The 25,975-nt window shown below is 41.5% G+C and overlaps 1 protein-coding gene across 1 annotated transcript in view; it reads right to left on the reverse strand.

The window, feature by feature from the left end:
• Nucleotides 1–1,643: 1,643 nt before the first annotated feature.
• LOC114638534 (phosphatidylinositol 3-kinase regulatory subunit gamma) overlaps nt 1,644–25,975 on the reverse strand; it is an 84,177-nt gene continuing 59,845 nt past the window's right edge. Inside the window, exons 4-10 of the mRNA XM_028787046.1 lie at nt 25,715–25,895; nt 23,660–23,785; nt 19,025–19,167; nt 18,038–18,214; nt 10,676–10,750; nt 10,157–10,327; nt 1,644–5,040 (exon numbers count right to left, since the gene is read on the reverse strand). Coding sequence (XP_028642879.1) covers nt 4,842–5,040; nt 10,157–10,327; nt 10,676–10,750; nt 18,038–18,214; nt 19,025–19,167; nt 23,660–23,785; nt 25,715–25,895 — 1,072 coding nt within the window. The 3' untranslated portion in view covers nt 1,644–4,841. The remainder of the gene's footprint in view (nt 5,041–10,156; nt 10,328–10,675; nt 10,751–18,037; nt 18,215–19,024; nt 19,168–23,659; nt 23,786–25,714; nt 25,896–25,975) is intronic.

Here is a 25,975-nt window from a genome sequence, read left to right on the forward strand (position 1 = left end):
GAACCCTATCTTAACAAGATAACAAAACATTTGACCAGGGCAACTTTAAAAAGTGTTTAATTAGGTTGATGATTTCAGAGGGTTAAAGTCCATGATAGTGGAGCAAAGGCATGCTGGTCCTCAAGCAGGAGTTGGGAGAAGGAATACTGGATATGGCAGGGCCTTGGAACCTCAAGCCCACCTCTATCGACACACCTCCAACAAGGCCACACACACTACTGTACTTAACAGTTCCAACAACTGGGGCCAGATATTGGGGTGTGAGCCTATGGGGGCCGTTCTCATTCAGATCACCACACCCTGCATTCTGAATATGAGATGGAGATCTGGGCAAAAGAAATGTATTGCCCTAGACACAGCAGGTGAATTTGGTGATAGAGACAAAATTTAGGTAGAGGCCCCAGGTGAGGAAACTAGAAAAGCCAGAGAGATGAAACATGTCTGAAGGTGAGGAGTAGGTTTAATGAAGAAACAAGCAGCTGGGCGGTGGTGGCGCACGCCTTTAATCCCAGCACTTGGGAGGCAGAGGCAGGCGGATTTCTGAGGCCAGCCTGGTCTACAGAGTGAGTTCCAGGACAGCCAGGGCTATACAGAGAAACCCTGTCTCGAAAAACCAGAAAAAAAAAAAAAAGGAACAGAAGCAATGATTACTTAGCATTTCTGAGGGTACAGTTTCAAGTAATAACCATAGGGAAATTTCCCTGCTGTGAAAAAGAATGATAAGGGGTGGACACAGATAAGAGTTCAAGAGTAGAATGAGGATGGCTAAATGTGTAAAAAGTATGTGTGTGGGTGTTTTGTTTGTATGTGTATCTGCACCACGGGCATGCAGTGCCACAGAGGCCAGAGAGGGGTTAGATCCTCTGGAATTATGGATGTTGTGACCTGCCATGTGGGTCCTAGGAACTGAACTTGAGTCCTCTAGAAAGCAGCTATCTCTGTAGCATTATACACTCAACTATTTTAAATGTAAAATGTGGATGATCAAACTGAGTGGAAAAATAGAATCCAAATATATATAAGGGATGGGGGGTTGGTTGGTTGGAAGAAGGCTAACTATTGTGATTTAACAGAAAGGAGGGAGTTACAACGCTATAAGCAGGCTTGAGGGTCTAGGAATAGGATGATCAGGGAACTAGTTGTCAACCTTTTCTCTAAGTCCAAAATGCCTATGAGATACTGTGTCCAAGGAGAATAAGTTTGATTGTCTTGGTGTTAAACATCATCCACAGTTCAGGTTTTGTACTTATGATAGAATAAAGGCACAACACAAGGTAAATAAACAGGTATTCCCTGACCATGCCATGTGGGTAAAGTACCTTGAAGAGGAACAAGAGCATAAACTGTAAAACTAAGTCCATTTCTCCTAGTCCCAGAGTAGAAAAAGAAAACTCATTTCTGAGCATGAGAGCCAATAAAATGTATTTACTTGACTGGGTGTTAAAAGAAGGAAATGGTTTTCATTTAATTTTGAGTTTGTGTCCTTTGGGAGATAGGTAGGTTTGTTGAGTATTAATTTCCTCTCACAGGAGGGAGAACCTCTCTTGGCTCCAGTTTGGCCTCCAAGCATGCAGAACGTCTTACCTTCCTCCCTAACCTGCCTTAAGCCCACTGCCCTCCATGCCAAGAAGACAAATGGATGCTTCACTGCAATGTCTTTATTGCATCTGGAGCAAGTCGGCTGACCATTCCAAGTCTTGGAGAAGGTTAAAAAAAGAAAAAGCCCCAACAATGTTCTCACCTTACTGTCCCCCCACCCCTTCCCCACAACTGCACAGCAATGTCTGAACACATCTGGTGACAAGAACAATTTGCAAAAGTGGTCTAGAAATTACACTATGAATTGTTCCAACACAAGACACAGTTGGCTTCCTTCTGAGTCAGTTATTTTTACATAAACTACATGAATTTCTTATTACATCAAAGACAACAGAATAGATTCTTCACAAGAAACAGAGTACCAAAGTTACATGCGAGGATTTGTAAGGAAACAAGGGTGGTTGTCACAAATGGCTAGAGCTAAGTCAAGAGTGAGCAGTTGGCAGCAAAGGACCAAGAATGGACTTCTGGTTTATGTTGCCATGGAAACCTCACAAAGATCTAACTGGCAGTAGAGATAACCCTAGAAATCAGAAATTGCTCAGATGCATTTTTTTTCTTAAATTCAGGATGGGTGGAGCTGGTACCTTGCAGAGAAGGGACACAGGAAGATGCCACACGCACAGGCTTGAGTCTGAAGTAAATGTGGAGATCTTACTTAGGGTGGAGCTGTAAGATATCTTCATCTAGTGCTGGAGCAGTGACAACAACATAGAGAACCTGCTACCTACGCTTGAACTATGCCAGGTGGAAACAGCCTTGTTCTGTTGATGTTGTTAAAAAAAAAAAAATGTATCTAGCCAACCCAAAGCTGCTTTCCTGTTGGGGGCTGACTGATCTGACCCTATGGTCTTAGTCTGTCTCTACCTTCTGCTTTAGTCAGTGAGACTACAGTTAAGATGCCAAAAGAGATAGTCCCAGGGCCTAGATCATGGGACAGAACTTTGAGCTAGCCTTGGGACCAATACCTATTTCCGAGCCATGATGACTCCCTCAGATACCAGGGCCACTGTTAGGAGACTGGTCCTTATGCCATTTCCACAGCTCAGGATCAGATAAACCATGTAGCAACTTGTCAGAAAAAGATAGCTTCTGATTTATTAAATTATCCCTGGTCTCAGATCCCACAAAATGGTCACTCAAAGGGAAGGAACATAGGACTGAAAAACAGCCTTTCTCCACAGTTCAGTCCAGGTGTAGATGCTGAGATGCTGCTTTCTGCCTACAAAGTAAAGACATTATTCAACACTACCATTTTGACTTACTTGGAAGAGATTTAAAAAAAAAAAAAAGCATTCAGGACATACATTTTAGTGCTGAATCAGAGGAATTCCGCACACCTAATCTTGAGCATATAACTGCTTCAGCAAGTTCAATATCAGTACAAAGTTACATATGTATGCCAATCAACAAATAGCCTGGCATTACCAGGTAAATAGAGTAAGATTTCAAGCTGGCAATTTTGAGAAAAGCCAGGCCTTAAACAGTGACTGAGGATGGTCAGTTTCCTCATTTCATACTGGTGCATGAACAAGAAAAAGCCATCAATGACATGCCCTATCCTTAACTGTGACAACAATTATCCAAAACTTTTGACCTATCTCTAGACTGGTTCATTCTAGACACTGTCACCAAAGGAAGTGCTCAGGCAAAGTCATTTTCATCTTTATTTTGGCCCCCAAACTCCATCTTCCCTTAGGCCTTAGGAGCCAAGACCCAGGTACAGGCTGCGCTCTAGCGTGCCTGACTGCACGTCACTGGGCTCAAGCAGCTGAGTCACACTGAGCCTGTTATGGCTCCAGGATTGACTCTGAAGCAGCTGGACTCTGAGTGTGAAGCCAGAAATAGATGTCTGCCCTCTCCTCTAACTTCACTTAGCTGGAAGGCTTAAACCACATGGAGCAGATTCATGGCCTAAAGTCACAGCCATGAAAGAATGAGAGCAGGCTGTGCACACTGCCTTAATACCAGGCTCACAAAAAGCAAACAGGAAAGCTTGTGGATTATTTTCCCAGGTAGTCTGAACTCCATGCTATCCCCTCTTCTGGCAAAAGCTTCAACCACAGTATGGAATAACGTGATGGAATGGACCCTTCAGTGTGGACATCAGGGCCCATGTGTCTGTGATTTACTGAGGTCTCTGACCACAAACTCGAGTCCTCTTTTAGCTACCTATGGCTCCCTAAACCCTATCCAGAAAAGGAAGGGGAGATGAAGGCAAATTAATCCTTGTATAGTTTTGGCAAGGCTTTTAAACTTGAGGAAGCACACAACAATGTTCTCTATCATTATTTGGTATATCAAGCCATCTAAAAGCACTGGATTGCACCTTTTCTTTACTCATAAAACAACTTACAAGGGTTTCAAACATCTTTTTTAGTCTAAAGAAACACCACACAAGCACCAACTTCATTATGACTCAAAGCTTACTATCTCCACAAAATAATTCTATTCCTCATCTGAGAATCAAGGCCAGGGCAAAAGGAAACACACTGACCAATTTTAGTGTTTGTTGAAACTCACATTTCTAGTTTTCTTTCAAGTTTTGGTACAGAGTGTACATTCAGCTACTACTATCCTCCCTGTAGACCTTGGTGTGGCAATGCTGCTTTGTTGGTTTATGAACACAGTGCTTTAGGGGGAAGAATTGGTTAAGATGCTGAAGCCTATATTATGTTGGTAAAATTGAAGTAACATCAACTGAAGGGGGCCTTTTGCCTCCTTGGTTTAGACTCTATAAATGTAATCCCACACCTCCCTATCTTCCTTTGGTTGTTTTTCCCCCCAAACCAAATCCCATTTTACCACAGAGCCAAAAATGGCTCCTTATTTGGGGGGAAGGGGAAAGACTATCAAAGCAAAACAACTCCCAGCAGAACCGTGACCTGCTGCATTCTCAGAGTCAAGGACAAGGGGACATGGACTCTTCAGAGGCTTCCAAATAAAACCCCCACCCCAACCCACAACAAGTTTAACTGTTCTTTTAAAGGTGCCTGACAACAAAACTAAACCCCATGAAACCAATATTTGCTTCCAGCTTAGTCCATCAGTGCAGCAGCGCAGCTGAGTCCAGAGACCCTGGGCCCCTCATTTCTCTCCAAGCTACTGCTTGGCCTCTCCACTTCACATTCACAGAATCACTTGTGCAAAACAAGCAGTCTACGCTGAAAGAATGCCCTCATCGTAGTCTAATAAAAACCATAGGGAAAAAACTGCTGGAGAGCATGTCTCTTCCACTCTGCTTATCTGCAGAGTGAAGGCATCTGTGCATGGACAGGGTAGGCGAGCCTGACGTTGAGGGAGTCATTGTGCTGAACCAGGGATGTCTGCTGGTAGTGGAGCACCAGCTCCTTCAGTGAGCTGTACAGGTTGTAGGGCTCTGCAAAGCCATATCCTCGAGCAGTGCTATAGATGACACAGTGCTTCACCTCCCCGTCTGCACTGAAAGACAACACAGGAAAATGCTTAAGGCAGGTCACAGTAAACAGAGGAATTCCAGACAACTGTTATACAAAAGATCCCATGCAGATGCATCCTGTCAATCAAACATAACTGTGCCTCTTAAAGGCTTGACTTCAGATACTTACAACCACCACCCGTGTAGACCTACTCTCTCAGTCCTCAATTCCTGTCACTCCACATACAAGTCTACTCTCTGGTAACTCCTCCTTTGTTGATTGCTATAGCTTATAATCATGAGTGCTGGTATCAGGTGGTAGTGCTGCAACTTTCTTGAGATTGTTTGGGTTATTTTGGGTCCCTTGCATTTCATTGGAATTTTAGAATTTTTTTTTATTTCTTCAGATATTCAGCTAGGGCTGTGGATTTTGTTAGGATCATGATAACTATATGTAGATCAACTCTATGAAGATGTTTTGGTGGAAAGAAAATCAAGTTTATTACATTTCAAGGAGTTGAGTAGGTGTGACAGTGACAGGAAAACTGCCTCTAGATCAGCAGTTCTTAACCTGTGGGTCACAACCCCTTTGGGGATCAAATGACCTTTTCACAGGGGGCCATTTAAGACCATCAGAAAATACAGATATTTACATTATGAATCATAACAGTGGCAAAGTTACTGTTATGAAGTAACAATGAAAATAATTTTGTGTTTGGAGGTCACCACAATGTGAACTGTGATAAAGGTTGAAGCACTAGGGAAGAGCACAAACCACTGCTCTAAATATTAACATGTGGTTATCTTCACTGACTAAACTCTTCTTTTAACCACGTTTCTCAGATAATCATTGTACAACTCGTATTTGTTTAGTTTCTTGGCAATTCATAATTTTAAATGGTATGTTACCTCACTTTTGGGTTACTCATTACTAGTACACAGAATATATACTATTATATAAACTGGGCATGGCAGCACCCAACACTAGGGATGGCAGCACCCAACATTAGGGAGGTAGAGACCTAAGTATCAGAAACAGAACATACGTGAGGCCTGCCCGGGGTACATGAGATCCTATCCAAAAGTAAATACATAATTAAGTATGTCTGTGTATATCTAAGAGTGTGTGTGTGTGTGTGTGTACATATACTACATATTTACATGTACATGTATGTATAATACACACACACACACACATACAAAGAAATGTAACAGAGTGATGATGTAACCTGCAACCTCTATAAACCCATTTTAACTCTTCCTTTCCAATCATGATGTCTTTTTATTTTTAAGACAGAGTCTCACAGTAGGCAAGCCTGATACTCCCTACAGAGAGCAGGCTGGCCTGGAACTCAGAGATCCACCTGCCTCTACTGCTGAGTGCTGGGAGGCATTAAAGGCATGCACTCCCATTCCTGGCTCTATCACAACACCTTTCAGAGTGGACATAATGCTCTCAGAGGAAGACATTCATACTTCTATCATTAAGTATGATACCTTTTACCCAGTAAGAGAAAGTCTTCCCTATTCCTAGCTTATCCTGTGCTTTAAGAAATGAAAGAGTTAGATTTTCAAGTACGCTTTGTGAATATATCATGTAATTTTTTGGTTCCTTTCCTAGTATTATCACATTAATTGACTTTTCTATTAAAGTACCCTTGCTTTTTTGAAATGAATCCCATTTAGTTGTGATGCATAATGCTTTTTCTGAGGTTGCCTTCTTGGTGTTTTGTTAAATTTTCATTTTTCTTTTATTGAAAATAGAATTTTTTTCTCACATAATATATGCTGATTACAGTTTCCCCTCCCTCTCCTCCTCCCAGTTCCTTCCTACCTCCCCTCCATGTGGGTCCACCCCCTTTCTGTCTCTCATTAGAAAATAAACATGCTTCTAAGGGATAATAATGAAGTAAGATAAGGCCAAAACTAACACATTGGAAAAAAACAGACAGAAGGAAAAGAGCCCAAGAGAAAGCACAAGAAACAGAGACCTACTTGGTCACACACTCAGGAACCCCCAAACACTACACTGGAAGCCATGGTTACAGACCCGTGCAGGCCCCGTGTGTGCTGCCTCAGCCTCTGTGAGCTCGTATGAACTTTGCTCATGTGGATTTAGTGGGCTTTGTTTTCTTGGAGTCCTCCATCCCCTCTGGCTCTTATACTTTCTGCTTCCTCTTACCTGTGTCCTGGGGAGAGGAATTTGATGGAGGATTCAGTGTTCAAGGTCTATCATTCTCTGAATCTAAATAGTGTCTGGATGTGGGCCTTTGTATGTGTTCCATCTACTACAGAACAAAAGGGTTTTGTTGTTTTGTTTCGTTTTGTTGGTTGGTTGGTTGGTTGGTTGGTTGGTTGGTTGGTTTTGATTTGGTTTAGTTTGTTTTTTCCAGCCAGGGTTTTTCTGTGTAGCCCTGGATGTCCTGGGACTCATTCTATAGACCAGGCTAGCCTCAAACTCAGAGATCTGTTTATCTCTGCTTCCGAATGCTCAGATTAAAGGCATGCAGATTATTTTAAAAAAAAAGCCAGAAAGATTCTTTATGAAGGCTAAGCAAGGCACTTCTGTGTAAAACAGAGCAGAATGTCTTTTTATTGCCCCCCACCACCACATTTTAAGAACAGCAGTAGTTGGTTTTTAGCCTAGATCCTTGGGCTATAGGCTCTGGTTCTTGATCACCCAAGCACTATTGGGCACAGATTCCATCTCATGGAGTGGGCCTTAAGTCAAATCAGATATTGGTTGGTTACTTTTGTAAGCTTTATGCCACCATTGTATTAGCATGTTTTACACGCAGGCCACCACTGTCAATACCAAGGGTCTGTGACAGGGTTGGTGTTTATGTTTCTTTCTTTTTTTTTTTTTTTTTGTTTTGTTTTTTCGAGACAGGGTTTCTCTGTGTAGCCCTGGCTGTCCTGGAACTCACTCTGTAGACCAGGCTGACCTCAAACTCATAAATCCGCCTGTCTCCGCCTCCCAAGTGCTGGGATTAAAGCTGTGCGCCACCACCGCCCGGCTGTGTGTTTATGTTTCATTTAGTAGCATACAGAGGAACTTTCAGTACCAAAGACATTCAAACAACAGGGATAAAGGCTCTGTATAGCACCATATTCAGTGAGTTGTGTAGGTGCTGTCTTCAGCAATAGGCCCTTGTTATCAGTTTGTGGAGAACAACCTATATCCTTGGCAACAGCCTGAGTTGTTTGGAGATCCCTATGGCATCCCTGTTCCACTCCACCCTCCATCCCTGAGTACTCTATTTCCCTTTCCTAATGAGATCGAGCTATCCCTGCTAGTCCCTAATCTCTGTGTCCTATGGATTGTAGCTTGGTTGTCACTGACCTGACAGCTAATATCCACATATAAGTGAAAACATACCATATTGCTCTCTCCAAGTCTGGGTTAGCTCATTCTGGATAATTTTTAAAATTCCATTTACCTGCAACTTACACTGTTTAATTTTCTTAACTGCTAAGTAATATTCCATTGTGTAAATGTACCATACTTTCTTTATCCACTTTCCTATTGAAGAACATCTAAGCTGTTTCCAATTTCTAGCTATTAAAAATAGAACAACAAAGAACATGGTTGAGCAAGTATCTCTGTGGGAGGATGGATCTATGGATCTTTGGATCTATGCCCAAGAGTGTTACACAGCTGGATCTTGAGGTAGATCAATTCCCATCTTCCTGAGGAACAGCCATACTGATTTCAATAGTGGTTGTACAAATTTGCACTAACACCAGCAATGGACAAGTGTTCCCCTTACTCTACCTCCTCACCAACATGAGCTGTCACTCGTGTTACTGATCTTAGCCATCCATACAGATGTAAGATGAAATCTTAAAGTAGTTTGGACTTATATTTCCCTGATGACTAGACTAAGGTTGAACATTTGTTTGATTCTTAGCCGCCTGAGTTTCCTCTTTTGAGAGTTCTCTATTTAGATCTGTATCTCATTTTTAAATTGGGTTATTTGTTTTCTGGATATCTAGTTTTTTGAGTTCTTTATATATGTTGGATAGTAGCCCTCTATTGGATGTGTAGTTGGTAAAATCTTTTTCCCATTCTGTACGCTGCTGGTTTGTCAGAATGATGGTGTCCTCTGCCATGTAGAAGCTTCTCAGTTTCATAAGGTCCAATTTATTAATTGTTAATCGTAGAGCCTAACAGGATCCAGTTCTAAGACCTCTTCCATAAACCTCTAACTCTTTTTCCCCAATCACAATAAACATTCCCACGCAGGAAAGGCCTACTATTGATGGCTAGTTCACAGTGATTCTAATTATGTTCACTATTTCAGGAATGAAGCCTGGGAGCCAAGGGTGATAGCTTATACCTGTAATCTCACTGCTCTCTTGAGCCCCTTTCTATTGGACCCTCCTTCTTTTCTAAGTTACAATACAAAATAATGGGTTTTTATGTTACATTTTAAAGGGTTCTTAAATTACACTTATTTCTTTATGTTGAGGCACACATATTATGTATGTATGATATACAAGTGAAAATCAGTGAACAACTTGAAGGAGTTGGTTTTCTCCTTCACCATGTGAGTCTTCGAGTCATCAAGCTTGGTGGCAAGTGCCTTTACCTACTGAGCTACCCTGGGGCCCCAGTATGACTTCTGAGACACATCTGTCACTGTACCTCCATCATAGTCTATTCCCCTGACTACCATCTGTTCTTCTTGCTTCTTCCCAATAGTGACAGGGTTTCTCTGTACAGCCTTGGCTGTCCCTCCTCTGCTTTTATGTTGTTTATATTTATACTTATGTCCTGTGTGTGAGAGAAAACATCCATAGTTGTCTGAACCTTGCACTCTTTGACAGCAGTCACTTGGTCATCTTTCTTTGCTTCCTATCACAGTGGCATCATTATCATAATAACTTTAGCAGGTATATTTACCTCAGAGCAAGTATTATTTTCACCTCTGCTCTACAGGTGAGGCCAGACAAGGGACAGGTAAGTTATGTACCTATGTTACACAGCAAGTAAGCAGCAAGGCCATACTCAAATGCATTCCATTCTAAAACATCAGATGAACACTTGATGGCAGACCATACCTTATCACCGTACTCTAATCCCATCTCAACTTTATGATAATGACTTTCATTAATTAATCCTGATTTGAAAAGGTCATATCCACAGAGAAGACTTACACCACAGAACAAGCGTAACATCCTTTCTTGCTACTCTCACGAATTAAGAATGCACCATCTGGTTTCCCATAAAGCAAGTCCTCTGCTTGTGCTCGGTTGACATCCTCCACAAACCAGGTTTTCTCATCATAGTGCGGCAGGTTCTCATCGTCCTCATTGATGAAACAGCTTCTAAAAATCAAGTATTTGAAACATTATTCTAACAATCAGTTTTCTTATATCTAAAAGCTAATAAAATGTTGTTCTCAGTCTTTATAAAATTAGGTTGTGTGTTCAGTTTTAAACAGCTTTCCTATTTACTATGGTACAAAACCTATAGAATTCATTCAGTACCCTAAGACACTTGAATGGCACTATACACATCCAGGTTCCATGTGGGCCATTCCTATGCTCAAGTATGTACACTGTATTCTTCAGGCAACTAGTTCAAAAGAGGCGCAGAGGCCGCGATTCTGCTAGTGAGCCTGAGAGGCCACTTCCCACATGCACAGTGAAGGATCCTTCTGCTAAGGGACTTACTCATCTGCGTCCTCATTCTTGATCCCCAGCCAGGTGTTCAGGCGCCTCTGCCTCACTCCTCTGTGATTGAGCCATCTGCCAAGACGGAAGGCACTATCAGAATCAAACTGCTTGGACAAAGTGTATTGAAATCAGCTAAGGTTTAAAAAACCAGGAACCTCTTATTTTTCTTAGTCTCTAGAAGATGGCCAGAGTTTCCCCTAAATTAGTCTCTCTATTACTTTTCCCTCAACTAATATCACAATTTCCCTGCAAAAGGGAAGAAACAGAAAAGCACTTGAAATTAGGCATGTATCTTATTTTCTTTCTTTTCTTTTCTTTTCTGGAAACACACACATACTTGCATTCAAACATAGTAGAGACCCATGATCTGAAATAGGAATATGAGAGTGAGAGTATAAAGACAATTTCATGGAGACTGGAGAGACAGCTTATCGGTTAAGAGCATACACTGCTCCTTCAGAGAACCCCAGTTCAGTTCCCAGCACTCAAATGGCTCACAGCCACTTACAACAACCCATCTCCAGGGCATCCACTCTGGCCTCCATATCTACCTAAAGTCATCTGCACTCATACAGATAATTTAAAAATAATAAAAATGAAGGTTTTTAAAAAAACACTTGCTTATCCCCAACCCAGGCTTCTTTCCTTAACATTCAATACCATTAACATCACCTCAGACCCTCTGCCAGTCTGTTCCAACTGGGGAGGCCTACTCGTTACCATTTTGTTATCTTCAGAGCTGCAGGAGAAGGTCATTATTTTATACTTTTACTGTTTGTGCTTGTCTCCCCACTAAACTATGTTGATTTAAAGAGCTTTCTCTTCTGCTAATGGCCATACTGCCAATGTCTTAAACAGTACCAATATATAGATAATCATTACACAGTAAATATTTGCTGGTAGGATACTTTTAAGAAAATCTTTACAACTCTGGGTTCATCTTAATGTCCGTCACTGACCCCAAGTACATTATATAACCTGGCATCACACCTAAGTATTTAAAGATCTAAGAGACAGATTTGTAAGGACTTTCCCTTCAGTTAACATGGATTTCATTTTTGACAATTAGTGAAGCTGGAAAAGAGATAAAATGTGACTTAGTCACAATCAACCCAACCCACTACACCATCACTACTGTAGCAAAATATCCAGATGCTTTTTCTCTAAACACCAACATTTTCTTTGCTTAAAGAAACTTATGTCACCGGGCGGTGGTGGCACATGCCTTTAATCCCAGCAATTGGGAGGCAGAGATAGGTGGATTTCTGAGTTTGAGGCCAGCCTGGTCTACAGAGTGAGTTCCAGGACAGCCAGGGGGCTGCACAGAGAAACCCTGTCTCGAAAAAACAAAAAAAAAAAAAGAAAGAAAAGAAAGAAAGAAACAGAAAAACATCCAGCACCCACATAAAGGTAGATGTAGAGAGAGAGAGAGAGAGAAAGAGAGAGAAAGAAATTTATCTCTTTATTAAGCAATAACCACACTAGGTAAGAAACCTAAATTTAATAAGTCACTACAAGTTCTCTAGCTTGAAAGGATAATAACAGATGTTAAGACAGGGTCTCTCACTGGAACTAAAGCTCACTATCTCAGTAAAAGTGGCTCTTCAGCAAACTCCCAGGATCAACCTGTCTCTGCCTCCCAGAACTGTGTTTACTGACATCTGTGGCCACATCTACCTTTATGTGGGTGCTGGAGGTCCTTATGGTAACACAAGCTCCCTCCACTAAGCCATCTCCTCAGGTCACCCACTTCCTTTTACTGCCATCCTCCTTACATTGAGGTGCCCCTTCTAGGAAAAAAGTTAGAACACCTCTGAAAATTCAGGAAACAAAAGAAAAAGTGTTTGGGGTCCACGCTCCAGTCACCAAGCTGCCGACCTTCTCACATAATCATCTTTAAAATTAAAAAAAAAAAAAGATGTTACTTTCATAGCCTTTCCTTTCCCTTGCCTCAAGTCAAGTTCCAACTGACTGCATGACCTAATGTCTCAGACTGAAGAAAAGCCACCATGTGAGTGCTGGGAACTGAATTGGGGTTCTCTGAAAGAGCAATGTATGCTCTTTACCATTGTCTCTCCAGTCCCCATGAAAGTGTCTTTATACTCTCACTCTCATAGAGTACGTGGAGTTAGAAAAAGATGCTGCACCCAAGGCACCCTGAGTTAAGAGCAAGAATTAAGTGTTTAGATGCAAAGCCTATTGGTGCTCAACTAAAATATTACTGTGAAAATAACACAATTATCTGGACAAGAACCCATCTCTTTATAGCTAACTTAAAATATCTTAATTAATTTTTTAAAAAGTCAATGATTGGAGCTGGAGAGATGGCTCAGCGGTTAAGAGCACTTACTGTTCTTCTAGAGGTCCTGAGTTCAATTCCCAGAAACCACATGGTGGCTCACAGCCATCTGTCTGATGCCCTCTTCTGGTGTGTCTGAAGACAGCTACAGTGTACTCATAAATAACAAATAAATAAATCTTTTTTGTTTTGTTTTGTTTTTCGAGACAGGGTTTCTCTGTGTAGCCCTGGCTGTCCTGGAACTCACTCTGTAGACCAGGCTGGCCTCGAACTCAGAAATCTGCCTGCCTCTGCCTCCTGAGTGCTGGGATTAAAGGCGTGCGCCACCACTGCCCAGCTCAAATAAATAAATCTTAAAAAAAAAAAAAAAAAAAAGTCAAGAACTACAAACTAGGAAAGCAGCTAGTGACAGCAGTCTGAGGAGCCAGGGACAAAAAGACCGTGTGCTCCCTGGTTTCCTAAGTGACTGATTTTTGGTATTTGGTTTTTGTTTCATTGAGACAGGGTCTCACTAAGTAGATCTGTCTGTCTGGCAGGTGGTGCACATCTTTAAACCCACAGGCAGAGGCAGGTAGATCTCTGTAAATTCAATGCTAGTCTGATTAGAGTGAGTTCCAGGACAGCCAGAGCTCTGTTACACAGAGAAACCCTGTATAAAAAAAGGAAGCAAACAAAAAGTGCACTACCACATAAGCACATGTTCATATCTGTGTATCTATCTGATGGGAAAAGATTCGTAATAAATGAGATTAAATCCTTCTATGTAAGAGGTACATGGTAGACAGTGAGGAATACAGCCGTCTCCCAGAAAAGAGAAGAATGTACCATCATGTGTGGACAGAACTGTATTTTCTCTAAATAAGAATAAAATGAGGCCAGGTGCAGTAGCTCACACCTTTATTCCCAGCACCGGGGAGGCAGAGGCAGGTGGATCTCTGTAAATTCCAGTCAGTCTAGTCAACATAGTGAGTTCCAGAACAGCCAGAGCTACACAATGAGACCCCTCTAGAAAAAAAACAAACAAACATGAAATGAGTAAAATGAGATAACAGAAAATGTTAGAAAGAAAAATCACTCATAAACACTGAGAGTATCAGAAATATATTAAAAAGTGATTCCTGTCACCACTGGTATTGAGTATAAATAATATAGCCACATTTTAAACAGTGTTGGGGTTCCACAAACAGAACTGCAATTCCGCTCCTCTAGTGGCCACAAGAGGACACATGTATTCACAAAAGCATGCAGTATTTATATCCATGATAAAAACAGAAAAACCTAACCCCAGCAGGCCAAGTGTAAGAAGCCAGTCATAAAAGGATGCACATTGCATGCTTCATTTGCATGACATATTCTGAATAGCAAAACTATAAGGCAGAGTAAAGTAGCTCAGTGGTTGCTAAGGGCCAGGAGACAAAAGCTGATAGGGAAGATAGGTAAAACTATGTGATTTGTGCTTATAGTGAAAAAATGTTATTAAATATGCAGCGATTACAAATACTTGTGTAAAAGCTAAAGACATTGAATTATACTCTTAAAATACGTAAATTGTTTAAGACATAAATTATATCTTGATAAAAAACAAGTTAGATAGGACTGGCAGTGTAGTTCTGCATACAGACCCTTGCAGCCTAGCCCAGTGACCATGTGCACACACGCACACACGCAAGCGCGTTCGAACACACACACACACACACACACACACACAAACACACACACTTGGTGGGGGAAGAGAAAGGGGTGTTAGGAAGGGGGTGAATCCCGCAGTACATATTACTTGGTGTTCATCATTAATTTATCTATAATTCTCATGGCAAGCTATTTTCTATGAGTTTAAGTTTATTAATATGAAGACCAGTAAATGATAACTTCTGGTCTCAAGCTCACAGACCTACCCACCTGGTGCCTCTGCCTGGAGTGCTGGGACCAAAGCAGGTGCCGCATGCCCAGCCCCATCTCGGTCCTCCTAGGCAGGGTCTCTCACTGAACCTTACCACTGTTTAGTGAGTCCCTGTGGGGCAGTTGGCTATGAGAAAAGGCCAGAAAGCTTGGTAGAAAGCTCTAGAAGCCCCAGCACCCTGGTCTGAAGGCCATAAGGACGCGAGGCACTTCGAGCTTCCCAAAGTCATCTGGCGCTCTTAGCTTCAGCTCCCCACAGCCCCTCCCACGGAGAGGTCCATGGCCAGTGATCACGTAAGAGTAGCACCTTCATGCAGATGAGGCATTCCCAAGCTCTCAGACCAAGCCAATAGGGATTACCTGCTGCCGCCCCAAAAACTGTATATATTGGCCAAGCTGAAAAGTAAATGTGTGTGAGATCCTTCCCGCTGTCGGAGAGCTTTTGTCGCGGTTCGAACTCTCCCTGCCTGCTCACCACCCATCCCGGGCTGCCCGCGGATCGCACCCTGTCCTCAGCCCGGCCAGAGATCCTCGTGGGGCCCATCTGGAAACAGTCCCACAGTCCCTTGGCATCTGCCTGGCTCCAGCATTCCAGCATTGGAGTTACAGACATCTACTGCCACACCGGCTTCTACGTAGGTGCTAGGACACAGACTCAGGTCTTCACACTCACACAAGCACACACTAAGCCATTTCCTAACCCAAATGAACTTCTTTAACAGAAATGTTAAAGTATTTTAATACTTTTTTCTTTTATTCTTTTAAAAAATGTCTTTGCATAACCCTGGCTGTCCTGGAACTCACTTGATACACCATGCCGGCCTTAAACTCAGAGCTCCACCTGCCTCTGGCTCCTGAGTGCTGGAACTAAAGGCGTGTGCCACCACCACTTAGCATTCAGATGCCAAGTTCTGAATGTATTTACTGAAAAATTCAGAACATTTCTAAGGACCCCAAATTTTACCGCAGGACATTTTCTTAGCAAGTATCCCCACCACAAATAATCAATATTAATAATTTTATCTTGCCTATACCTTAAACAAAGGGAATTACAGTAATTATAGCAGAATTTGCTTTTTAGTCTCTAGTGAACTGTATTTATTGTGTGTGTATAAATACAACTGAGAAGCTGGTTCTGTCTGTCCACCAAGTGGGTCCTGGGGATCAGACTCAGGTCACCATGCTGAGAAGTGGGTGCCTTTGTCCACTAAGCCATCTCTTTAACACTTTTTTTTTTCCAAAGACAGGGTCTTAGCTAGTCCAAGCTAGTAACTGAAGCAGTGACTTTCTAGATTTTCCTATCTCTACCTCCAAAGTGTTGGGATCACAAATACCTGTCACCATGTCAGCAATGATCTAAATTCTTCTATTCAAACTATAAACAGAACTTTCAAGGTTCTATGTCTGGACCATGCTACATCATAAATGGTTTGTATCCCCCTAAAGTTTACATGTTGAAATCTTAACCCCCATATAATGCTATTTAAAAAGAAGCAGGATGGACCCCTCATTACCAGGACTACTATCCTAAGCAAAGAAGCCTGAGAAGCCCCCAGAGCACACAGTCACCTGTGCACAACACATGCAGGCAGCACACTTGCACATAATTGAATAAATCTTTAAAAAAAAAAAAGAAAAGAAAAGAATGGATTTTGGAGCTGGATAGAGTAGTTCAGAGCATAGGCTGCCCAGGTTCCATTTCCAGCACCCATAACATGCAGGCAAAATACTCATACACATAGAAATAAAGACACTGTTAAACCATTGGTTTTCATTACTCAAAGGATCTCAAGTACCTACTAAACACACACTTTTTTTTATTTAAATGCAAAATTTCATTTTTTTAATAGAGATACAGTTTTTTACATTTGGGAGAAGAGGCATGGCCCTAAATAGAAGTCAGTGTAGTGGGTTGGTCTGGTGTTGCTTGTATTATAATGCTAAATACTGGCTCTCGAGATCTGGTTACCCCAAGTGATGCTATGTAAACCTTGCTCCCCAATTTAACTGGTCACTAAACAGCTAGAGCCTGTGATTAGGCAGTAGAGGGAAAAGGGTGAGGCTTGAGGATCAAGTGAGAAGGGAAAAAAGAAGAAAGGACACAGAGAACAGAGGAGACCGCCACATGGTGGAAAAACAGCAAGGAACAAGGGACATATGGCTGGGAAATGAGTCAGAGCAGCTCCAAACTTGCCCAATCTAGGCTTACTGCTTATAAATGAAATACCTGCACTGTGTGTCTTTTACACAGGCTAGATAGAATGATTAATTCCATTTACAAGTCAAAGAACAATTTACAGAGGTTGGTTCTTTCTTTCTACCATGTGGATTGCCTGAAGTCGGTTTGTCAAGCTTGGTGGCCTTTACCCACTGAACCATCTTGCCAGCACCCCCTTCTCTACTCCTCCCACCTCCCAAACAGTGTCTCATACACTTATGAGTGTCTCGTGTAGTCCAGGCTGGCCTCAAACTTGCTATGTAGCTGAGGCTGGCCTTGAACTTCTGGTCCCACTGCCTCTACCTCCTGAGTACATTACAGACATGTTGTATCATTTCTTAAGCATAAAATTCCTTTAAGGAACTGCCTGTTCTATTTACTTACTTGTAGAATTTACCCTTAGGGTATACTTCTACTTCTGTGATTCCACCACAAAACTACAATTTCTACTTTTTTATATTTTATGAAAACATCAATGTATACTTTTCTTTTTTATATTTATTTTGCCTTATAAATGTTTTGCCTGTATGTATGTCTGTGCATCATGTACCTGATTCCCACAGAGTTCAGAGAGGGTATCAGATCCTTGGAGCTGGGGTTACAGATGGTTGTGAGCCATGATGTGGGTGCTGGAAACCTGGGTCCTCTGGAAGAACAGCATGAGGTATTGACCACAGAGCCACCTCTCTGGCCTCAATATATAATTTTTAGTCTGTAACACTTTGCTAATTTCATCTGAGAGTTCCCAAGTATTTGCACAAAGTACAGCACTATATCCTGACTTAATTTGTGCCATTCTGGGTCCTCCTACTACTATAGGGCCCATTCCTAAATTCTTATATATTGTCTTGTAGTTCTCAAGTTCTTCTCCCATTGATATTTCTAGTTCCAGTAACACACCAATACTGGACTGTCCCTCAGCACTCAGCCCCAGACTACTCACACGAGGTGCTGATCTCGGATCTTACGCAGCTGGATCAGGTCAGGTTTGATGCTATTCATTTTTTTATCTATTTCCCGGTTGTCCAAAGCTTGTTTCTTCAAGTCCTGCTCAAGACGTACTTTGCTATCATGAATCTCACCAAGACGTGATTTCAATTTGTCATAATTCATCATAATTCTGTAAAAATACACGACATATTAAGTCTAAAATAACAACAGAAGCAGGAAAATCATGAAGCATAAACAGGATCCTAATATCTTTTTAGGTTTGTTTGTTTGTGATTGTTTGTTTGACACATGGTCTCACTGTGCTACCCAGGCTGGTCTTGAATTCTTGGGCTGAAGCAATCCTCCTGCCTCAGCCTACATGTCATTATTCTCAGCTGGTACTATAAGAGCATGACTATGGTAGCTATAAGTATTGGGCTACATCAGGGGAAAATAAGCCACTATGTCTATTCTCAGTGAGTTTGCAACTCAGTGGGCATATGTTATAACGGGATGAGGAACAAACACTGTATGAACACTGACAACACCCCTAAACACCATGAGGACTGGGGAAGACTTTTCTGTAAAAGGTTATATCTAACCTAAGTCCTACAGAATGGGTAAGAATTAAGAATTTACAGAGATAAAACACATAGAAGAGATGCCATTTGGTACCATTAGTGTGAATATTCCATACAACATTTGCAACTTGAGGGGATAAAATCAAATAAGACAGGCTGGAGAGATGGCTCCACTGATTGCTCTTGCAGAGGTCCTGAGTTCAACTCCCAGCAACCACATGGTGGCTCACAACCATCTGCAATGGGATCCGATGCCCTCTTCTGGTGTGTCTGCAGACAGCAACAGTATACTCAAGTACATTAAATAAATAAATAAATAAATAAATAAATAAATAAATAAATATTTTTTAAAAAAGACAGAAAAGTATCACTGAAGCCCAGTCTGTTTCAGTCTTACATGAGGGATTAAGTGCACTCACCGCTCAATCTCCTTCTCATTCCCCTCTCTGCGAAACCGCTCGATGTAGTCTTTACTGTACTGTTCTTGGGTATGACACTGCTCCTCAAATATTTTAATCGTTTCATTAAAGGCTTCAATGGCAGTCCTCTTCATTTGTATTTCCTACAGGAAGAAAAAGAAACATCATATACTTACGGGCTTAACTCTGGTTCAGTGTACTTCTCAGAAAAGTAATGATTGAGCAAAAACTTCCAGAAAGAACAGTACCAATTCCCACAGGTCGAGCATCATCCAACTACCACAGAGGCTATCCTGAATACTTATAGTTCTAGAAATTTTCACTAGTAGGATAGATTTTCAACTATCTCATATTTCCTGATTTAAATGAATGGTTATTAAGAGCACACTACATGGAAGTACTACCTGATAGATGCTAAGAGAACCTGTGAAACTGAAGCCTCTCACCCTGAACATGGGTGACTCTGAATACCTGGCCCTCCTGTCTCTGACTTCCAAGTGCTGGGATTCAGGCAGTTGTCACTATGCCTGGCCAATACACTCAATTTATTAAATAAAGATGCCAGCTAGGCCTTACTGAGATGATGGCATCTGTCTCAGCAGAGTAAAAGGAAGTCAGAGGGCTAGCCAGGTTTTTAAAAGTCTTTTGAGGCAAACAGAAAGCCAGTGCAAATGCTGCAAGGTGGAAAGCCGGTGTAGTAAAGTCAAGAGCCATAACACTAGGAAAGACACAGCACAATGAACTGTTAGAAGTAATGTCCAGGCCAAGAAGATAGCTCAGTGAGAAAAAGCATCTGACACCAAGCTTGATGACCTGAGTTTGGTCCCAGGACTCACATGATAAAAGAAGAGAACCAACTCCTGAAAGCTATCCTCTGACCTCCACACATGCTGCAGTATGCACACACACAAACACGTAAACACATAAACACATAAATAAATAAATAAATAAATAAATAAATAAATAAATAAAATGTAATTTTAAAACAACAACAACATTAAGCCAGGCAGTGGTGGCGCACACCTTGATCCCATTGCTAGGGAGGAACTGAAGGGAGCAGATGCAGAGACCCACAGCCAAAACACTAGATGGAGCAAGGGGAACAACACAGAAGAGGGGGAGGAAGGACTAAAAGAACATTAAGGACATTTGTTTATTTTTACATGTGTGTTTGCCCAAACATTATGTATCGTGTGTGTGTTTGGTATCTACACCCTTATTTCAAGTTTCAATGTCTTCTATTGCTTTAGCACAATAAGCCTTGTGTGTGGTGATAGAAGGAGAAAAAGTTAGTGAGAGATTTACAGACTGACACCATTAAAGTGGTCAATAGTACATGGATAGTGAAATGGCCATTCATAACATGAGGCTTTACAGTCAGTAAATTAGGGGATTTTGCTTCCAAGACTTGAGATCAAAACCAGGAAGCAACAAATACTGAACAAACATTCTATCAGTGCGCTATACAACTAGACCTGCCTCTTTTATTTTATATGATTTGAAAGGAAAATGAATAAGAGAATCATTACAGGCATAAAACATATATAAATGTAATCTTGGACAATATATAACAAAATACAGGTTTAGGGCAAGTTGGCATAAGTTTTAACATTAGCCCTTGCACTTGAGGGGCAGACACACATAGATATCCATGAGTTCAAGGTTAACCTGGTCTACACAATGAGTTCCAGACTATCCAGGGCTATATAATGAGAACCTGTCTCAAAAAAGAAGGGGGCAAGCAGGGACAGAGATGCATAATAATAGTGTTTTGTAATATTACAAAGAGTTTTAGCTGTAAATTAACCCAATTATATACCTAACAGGCATAATAAAAAACACTTCGCATAGCAAGAATAGAATATAGGTAATTCTTAAATAAAAATATAATATTCCAAATATTATATCCAAAATATATCACATAAGGCCACAAAACAAGTTTTAATAAGTTTTAATTTTTTTCAGATTTATTTAATTTTGTGTGTATGAGTGGCATGCATGTATACATGTGCACCACGTTTGTGCCCAGTGCCAAACACTCTAGGTCAGGAGAAGGCATTAGATTCCCTGGCAGTATAGTTAAAAATGGTTGTGAACCACTACTAAGTGTTGGGAACCAAACCCAAATCCTTTGCAAGAGCCAGCATGCTTACCTGGATGCCTTTAATCCCAGCACTGTGGAGGCAGACAGTCAGGGCTACACAGAGAAAAACTATCTCAAAACAGAACGACAAAAACAAGTGTTCTTAAATGCTGAGCCATCTTTCTAGCCTCGGGTTTTAATAAACTGTAAGACTACAATCATACAGAGGACCTTCTCTGATCCACAATGAGAAGAAAGAAATCATAGAAGAAAAGCTAGAAAAGTCAGAGATATACAGAAGTTAAATAACATGCTCTGGAACAACTAATGATTCAAAAAATAAATGACAAAGGCCAGGCATGGTGGTGTATGTATTCCTTATCCCAGAAGCCTTATGAATTGGTGGGAGACAGATCTCTGTGACCTACAGGCTACCCTCATCACAGTGAAGTTCCAGGCTAGCCAGGACTACCTAGTCACACTCACCTTATAAAATAAGAATAATGTAAAATAAATAAAGAAACAACAGGCAGAATTAGAAAACGCCTTGACATACATGAGACCTACGAACTCCATAAGAACACTTATGGGACATGACAAAAGCAGTGTCCAGGGTATTTTATAGATGTAAACACCTATGGTTAAAAAACTGTAGAGTGGTTCACACAGTGAGTTCCAGGACAAACAGGCTACACAGAGAAATCTGTCTCCAAAAATCAAAATCAAAAGAGTGGTAGAGAGGGAGTAGTGCAAAGGATCACTGGGAGTGCTGGCCAGTTCTGTCAGTGTGACACAGGGTAGGGCCTCCTCAGAGGAGAGAACTGCACTGAAAACAGCCTGCATCAGGCTGGCCTGTAGGACAGTCTACAGGACATTTTCTGGATTAACAACTGATACAGGAGAGCCCAGCCCACTGTGGGAGGTACCACCTCAGAGCAGGTGTCTCTGGATTGTATAAAGCAGGCTAAGCAAGCCACAGGGAACATGGTCAACAAGCAGCATTCTTCCATGGTGTCTGCTTCAGTTCCTGGTCTGAGTTCCCCTCCTGATAGGATACAACTCTAAGATCAAAAATCACCCAAAGAAGGGTCTTTCCCATGTTGCTTTTGGTCACATTCTTTTTCACAGTGACAGGAAGTAAGTTGACAGTAAAAAGGCCCTGGACTCAGACCTCAAGACTCCATGAAGTTGCCCTCTAACGTGCAAAAGTGTGCAGTGACACTAGTATCCTCATACTAGTAAGTTATTTTTCAAAGAAATCTGTGCTCTCAAATCAACTATATAATTGGATAACATAAAAAACTAAGAAAAAGCCAGGCGGTGGTGGCCCACGCCTTTAATCCCAGCACTTGGGAGGCAGAGGCAGGAGGATTTCTGAGTTCGAGGCCAGCCTGGTCTACAGAGTGAGTTCCAGGACAGCCAAGGCTACACAGAGAAACCTGTCTCGAAAAACAAAACAAACAAACAAACAAACAAACAAAAAACTTAAGAAAAAAATAAAAAAGCAAATGAAATGCAAAGCTAGCAGAAGGACCAGCACTCGAGGTACAGGTAGGAGGGCCAGGAATACACTGGGTTAAATGAGACTGAGTTGCAAAGAAACAAAAACACAAAGAAACAACAACAACAAAAGAAAGGAAGAAAGAAAGGGAAGAAGGGTGAGAAAATGAGATAGGAAGGGAGGGGAAATCAACAAAATAAAAAACTGTTCTTTAAAAAGATCAACAAAAATCAACAAAACTTTAGTTTAAAGTAAGTGTTTTTAAAAAGACCCAAAGATGGGCTGTTACTACCAACTTTATAAAAATAAATAGCAGAGAACCTCAGGCTGGAAAGATGGCTCTGTGGGTAAGAGCATTTATTGTTCTTGCAGAAGACGCACATTTGATTCCCAGAACCTACATGATGGCTCACAACCACCCATAACTCCAGTTCTGATGGCTTCTTCTAACCTCACGGGCACCAGGCATACATGTGGTGGACAATCATGCAAGCAAAACATAAATAAATGTTTGTCTTAAAAATGACAAAACCAGCTGTGTGAGGTAATACACACCTTTAATCCCAGCACTTGGGAGGCAGAGACAGGCAGATCTCTGAGTTTAAGACTAGCCTGGTCTACAGAGCAAGTTCCAAGATAGCCCATATGGACAAAAATTAATTTCTATCTCAGGAATTTGTCATTTTGCTAATTTTATCATTTATAATATTACCTAATTTTGAAAAAGTTTTTTGGAGACAGGGTTCCCATGTATCCCAGATTAGCTTCCAACTAGCTACACAGCTGAGGATGCCCTTGAATTTCTGATCCTCTTACTTCCAACTCCCCAGTTCCAGGGATTAAAGGCTTGCACCACCACACCCAGTTTAATGTGATGCAGGGATCAAACCTAGGGCTTTGTGAATGACAGGCACACAATCTGCACTCTACCAGACAAGCCACATTCCTGACCCCCTGGGTTAATACTGATAGACAGCAGAGACCCAGCCAACTACTCAAAATCTACTAATCATAATATAGCACAAAGACCATCTGAAACAAGAGCTCTCACCTGTGACGTCCTGGTGTATTCTTCATACAGCCTATCATATTCTTTGCTCTTCTCCTGATACTGAGAGTGGAACTCTTGCAGGTTTTTGCCTACTGCATCAATGTTATCTTCTTTTACCAACTGATCCTGCATAAGCAGAAGAAAATAAAATGAAGCAACGTTGATTGTGTCATGTTTTTCCGGATCTATTTATATTTAAATTACATCTCAACTTTAGAAGTCCTGTTTTGATAGCAAGCACCAAAAAATGCTTTAATTTTGTAAAAATTTTGTTTTGGTTCTTGAGCTAGGATCTTAGTATGTAGACCAGTGTGGCTTCAAACTCATAGTGATCCTCTGCCTCTCTAGTGCTTGGATTGAAGGCATATACCATCCACTCAGCAAGAAAAACACTTTTGTTTTGTTTTTCGAGACAGGGTTTCTCTGTGTAGTTCTGGCTGTCCTGGAACTCACTCTGTAGACCAGGCTGGCCTCGAACTCAGAAATCTGCCTGCCTCTGCCTCCCAAGTGCTGGGATTAAAGGTGTGCGCCACCACCACCCGGCAAGAAAAACACTTTTTAGTTAAGACTAAGATCAGATTTTAAGTTAGATAAAATAACATTATAAAAATTAAGAAATATGGGGCTAGAGAGATGGTTCAGTGCTTGAGGGCACTGGCTGCTCTTCCAAAGAACATAGGTTTAATTTCCAGCACCCACGTGATAGCTAACAACCATCTGTAACTCTAGTTCCAGGGAATCCAATGCCCTCTTCTGGCCTCAATGGGCACCAGGCACATATTATACATGCACAAACAGACATACCAGGCAGGCAAAACAATCATACACATAAAGTAAAATATAATAAAATTTTTTTGTTGTTTTGTTTTTCAAGACAGGGTTTCTCTGTATAACCCTGGCTGTCCTGGAATTCACTGTGTAGACCAGGCTGGCCTCGAACTCAGAAATCTGTCTCTGCCTCCCAAGTTCTAGGATTAAAGGCGTGTGCCACCACTGCCCGGCCAAGAAAATATTTAAAAAGAGAGTAAGAAATAAGCCTGGAGGAGCTGGAGAGATGGCCGGTGGTTGGGAGTACTGGCTGCTCCTCAGAGCTCTCAAGCTCACTCCCAGGATCCACATCCAGCAGTTCACAGCTGCCTGTAACTCCAGTGCCACAAAATATCATGTCATGTCTTCTGGCCTTTCAGACCCTCGCACATGCACACACTGGCACACATACATAAACTTTTAAATTAAAAAAAGAAAAAAAGATATAGGGCTGGACAGACAGCTCAGTCTGTAAGTGCCTGTTACAGAAACATCAAGATCTGAATCTGATCCTCAGCACCGGAGAAGAAAGCAGCAAGGCGTGGTGGCACACGCTTGAATCCCACTGCTAGGGAGGCAGCAATCGGTGGATCCCTGGGTGATCCAGCCTAGGCTAATCAGTAAACCAAAGGTTCTAATGTGACTGACTCAAAACACCTGAGATGACCTCTGGGCTCACATACACCCAGCCCCCAAAAGGTGAGATGGATAGCAAAAACGTAGAATCCCAGAACTCAGGAGACTGAGGTAGGAAGACCGTAAGTTCAAGGTCACTGTCAGCTACATAGTGATTTCAAAGTCAGCCCACATACACAAAACCCTATTTCAAAAAACAAAGCCAAAAAAACTAAACTAATATACATAAAATGTTACTTAAGAAATGTATCTTGCCGGGCAGTGGTGGCACATACCTTTAATCCCAGAACTTGGGAGGCAGAGGCAGGTGGATTTCTGAGTTCGAGGCCAGCCTGTCCTACAGAGTGAGTTCCAGAACAGCTAAGGCTACACAGAGAAACCCTGTCTCAAAAAACAAAAAAACAAAACAAAAACAAGAAATGTATCTTATTCTTTTCTTTTCCTCTTGTTTTCTTTTTGAGATAGGGTCTCACATAGCCCTGGCTAGCCTGAAACTTGCATAGACCTACCTGCTTCTGCTGGGATTAAAGGCATGCCCCACCACACTCAGGGTTAATTAGGAAAATAAGTATAAACCAGTAAGAATAAAGTTATATGAAGTAACTGTCATACCTGCTGGTATCTGGACACTGGGTACGTCAGCTTCACATCGAGTTTGGGGTTGTACTGAGCAAGAGACTCGTGGTGATAGTGGCTGATGAGCTCCACCACAGAGTTAAACGTCAGCGGCTCGGAAAAGCCGTATTTACCATCCCGATGATAGATCTTTATTAATTTATTATTTCCTCCCTTCCTGTTAACAACAAAACAATAATTGTAGCATTTTCCCCAAAATTCTATTAAAGCACTAATTTCATATGGAGATATAAAAAC

This window comes from Grammomys surdaster, unplaced genomic scaffold (assembly GCF_004785775.1).
Source record: "Grammomys surdaster isolate TR1022 unplaced genomic scaffold, NIH_TR_1.0 100, whole genome shotgun sequence".
In the NCBI taxonomy this organism is placed as follows: Eukaryota; Metazoa; Chordata; class Mammalia; order Rodentia; family Muridae; genus Grammomys; species Grammomys surdaster.